The sequence below is a fragment of the Mandrillus leucophaeus genome, unplaced genomic scaffold (assembly GCF_000951045.1).
Source record: "Mandrillus leucophaeus isolate KB7577 unplaced genomic scaffold, Mleu.le_1.0 Scaffold17, whole genome shotgun sequence".
Classification (NCBI taxonomy): Eukaryota; Metazoa; Chordata; class Mammalia; order Primates; family Cercopithecidae; genus Mandrillus; species Mandrillus leucophaeus.
Window position 1 is genome coordinate 5,226,071 of NW_012101698.1, and position 2,368 is coordinate 5,228,438.

Below are 2,368 nucleotides of genomic sequence, written 5' to 3' on the forward strand. Positions count from 1 at the left end.
CCCCAAGACAGAGCCTTGCTCTGTCTCCCAGGCTGGAGTGCAGTGGCGTAATCTTGGTTCACTGCAACCTCCACCTCCCAGGTTCAAGTGATTCTCATGCCTCAACCTCCCAGGTAGCTGGGATTACAGGCGTACGCCACCATGGCTGGCTAACTTTTGCATTTTTAGTAGCAATGGGGTTTCACTGTGTTCTCCAGGCTGGTCTTGAACCCCTGTCCTCAAATGATCCACCCACCTTGGTCTCCCAAAGTTCTGGGATTGCAGATATGAGCCACTGTGCTTGGCCTGGACAGCTGTTCTTAGTGGCAGAATAGGAGGCAGAGAGGTCGCCTGACCCTGGGCATTCCCTGACCACAGCTCCCCTCAGCACTGGGGCTTGGAGGTACCCTGCTCTGGCACTCCCCTTCCACACCATCCCAGAACACAGCTCCTCTGTAGCACCTGGGTCTCAGGACCTCCTAGTCTGACATTGTCTTTTCCTTCCTTTGCCCCTCACCTCTTTCCCCACCCTCGTCTGTCAACCTCCCCGAAACGCACACCCCTCTGTCTCCCTGTCTGGCTGCTGTGCCCTCTTCCTTCACTCCCCTAGTGCCCCCAGCAGCAGTAGCAGTGCCAAGGGTGGCGGAGCCCCATGGCCTGGGGGTGCCCAAACATACTCACCCAGTTCCACCTGTCGCTACCGCAGCCTGGCGCAGCCAGCCACCACCACCACTCGCCTCTCCAGCGTTTCCTCCCATGACTCTGGCTTCGTCTCCCAGGATGCCACCTACTCCAAGCCCCCCTCGCCTATGCCTTCAGACATCACCAGCCAGGTGAGGGGGCGTTAGAAGGATCAATCAGGGTGGGGTACAGCAGCCTTATGCCAGCATCAGGCAAGCCACATGTGGGGCTACTATAGCTGTTTAGACTGGCCTGAAGGCCCCCAAGGCCTTCATTCTGTTCAGTATTTATATTATCATTTTTTATCTCTGCTTTTAAATTCACATATCTTTATATTTTTAATGAGTCTCTTGTAAGCAGTATAATGCCTAGATTTTCTTTTTTTATCCAGTCTGACAACCTCTATCTTTTAATTGGCATTTTTAGCACCTTTGTATATATTATGAATACTGACATATTTAGACTTCTGACTTTCTTCTTTTTGTTTGTCCTGAATTCTTGTCTCTACCCTTGCCTTTGTTTTTTCTTTTCTCTTATTTCCCCTCTACTGAATTGTAAGTTATATACTATCTCTTTTCTTTTATAGATTACCTTGAAATCTTAACATGCAGACTTAACATAGTCAGAACCCCACCTCCTGAATAATTCAAGGCTCTTAATATATATATTTTTTACTTGTCACCCACTCTCTTTCAAACTTACAAGCTATATTATTTTCTCTTTTTTTATAGTACCCACAAATGACATTTTTCTTCTTCATTTCTTTATTTTATACATACAGTACTTGTTTAGATTTACCCATATGTTAATACACATTTCTTGTTATTTTTTCCTTGCATCTCAAATCCTCCAAAGCTTACTTTCTTTCTTTCTGAAGTAAAGAACATCTTTTAGAAGTTCTTTTAGAAAAGATCTGTAGTTGTAAACTCTCGGGTTTTGTTTATCTGTAACATGTTTTCTTTTGTCCTCCTTCTTGAAAGTTCGTTTGGCCAGGAGCACTGTTCTGGGGTGGCCGTTGTCTTCCATCCACGCTGTGAAGGTAGATAGTTTTCCGCTGTGTTCTGGCTTCCACCATTGGTTGGAAGGTCAGCTGTCAGTCACTGATGCTTCTTTTTGAGGAATCTGAGTCTTTCTCTGGACACTTTTAGGCCTTCTCTTTAGTTGTGCTACAATGTGTGTACAATGTAGATTTATTTTTATTTAACGTCTCTCGGTTTGTATTCATGTCTTTCATTTGTTCTGGAAATTTTCAGTCATTATCTCGTTTTGTTTTGTTTTGTTTTATTTTGAGACAGGGTCTCACTCTGTCACCCAGGCTGGAGCACAGTGGCATGATCTTGGCTCACTGCAACCTCCTCCCAGGCTCAAGCGATCCTCCCACCTCACCCTCCCAAGCAGCTGGTACTATAGGCATGCGCCACCATGCCCAGCTAATTTTTGTATTTTTAGTAGAGACTACATTTTGCCATGTTGCCCAGGCTGGTCTTGAACTCCTGGGCTCAAGGGATCTGCCTGCCTCGGCCTCCCAAAGTGCTGGGATTACAGGTGTGAGCCACCGCGCTCAGCCAGTCATTATCTCTTTACTTCCACTTTGATTCTTTCTATTCTCTCCTGCTGGGATTCCAGCTGGATGCATGTCCAGCCCTCTCTTTCTATCTTATGCATCTCTTAGCTCATATTTTCTATCTCCTTTTTTCTCCAGATATAT

At 45.9% G+C, this 2,368-nt stretch overlaps 1 protein-coding gene across 1 annotated transcript in view; it reads left to right on the plus strand.

Moving 5' to 3' along the window:
- Positions 1–2,368, plus strand: part of MTSS1L (metastasis suppressor 1-like) — a 30,532-nt gene that overhangs the window by 11,634 nt on the left and 16,530 nt on the right. Inside the window, exon 7 of the mRNA XM_011976821.1 lies at positions 590–812. Within this exon, the coding sequence (XP_011832211.1) occupies positions 590–812 (223 nt within the window). The remainder of the gene's footprint in view (positions 1–589; positions 813–2,368) is intronic.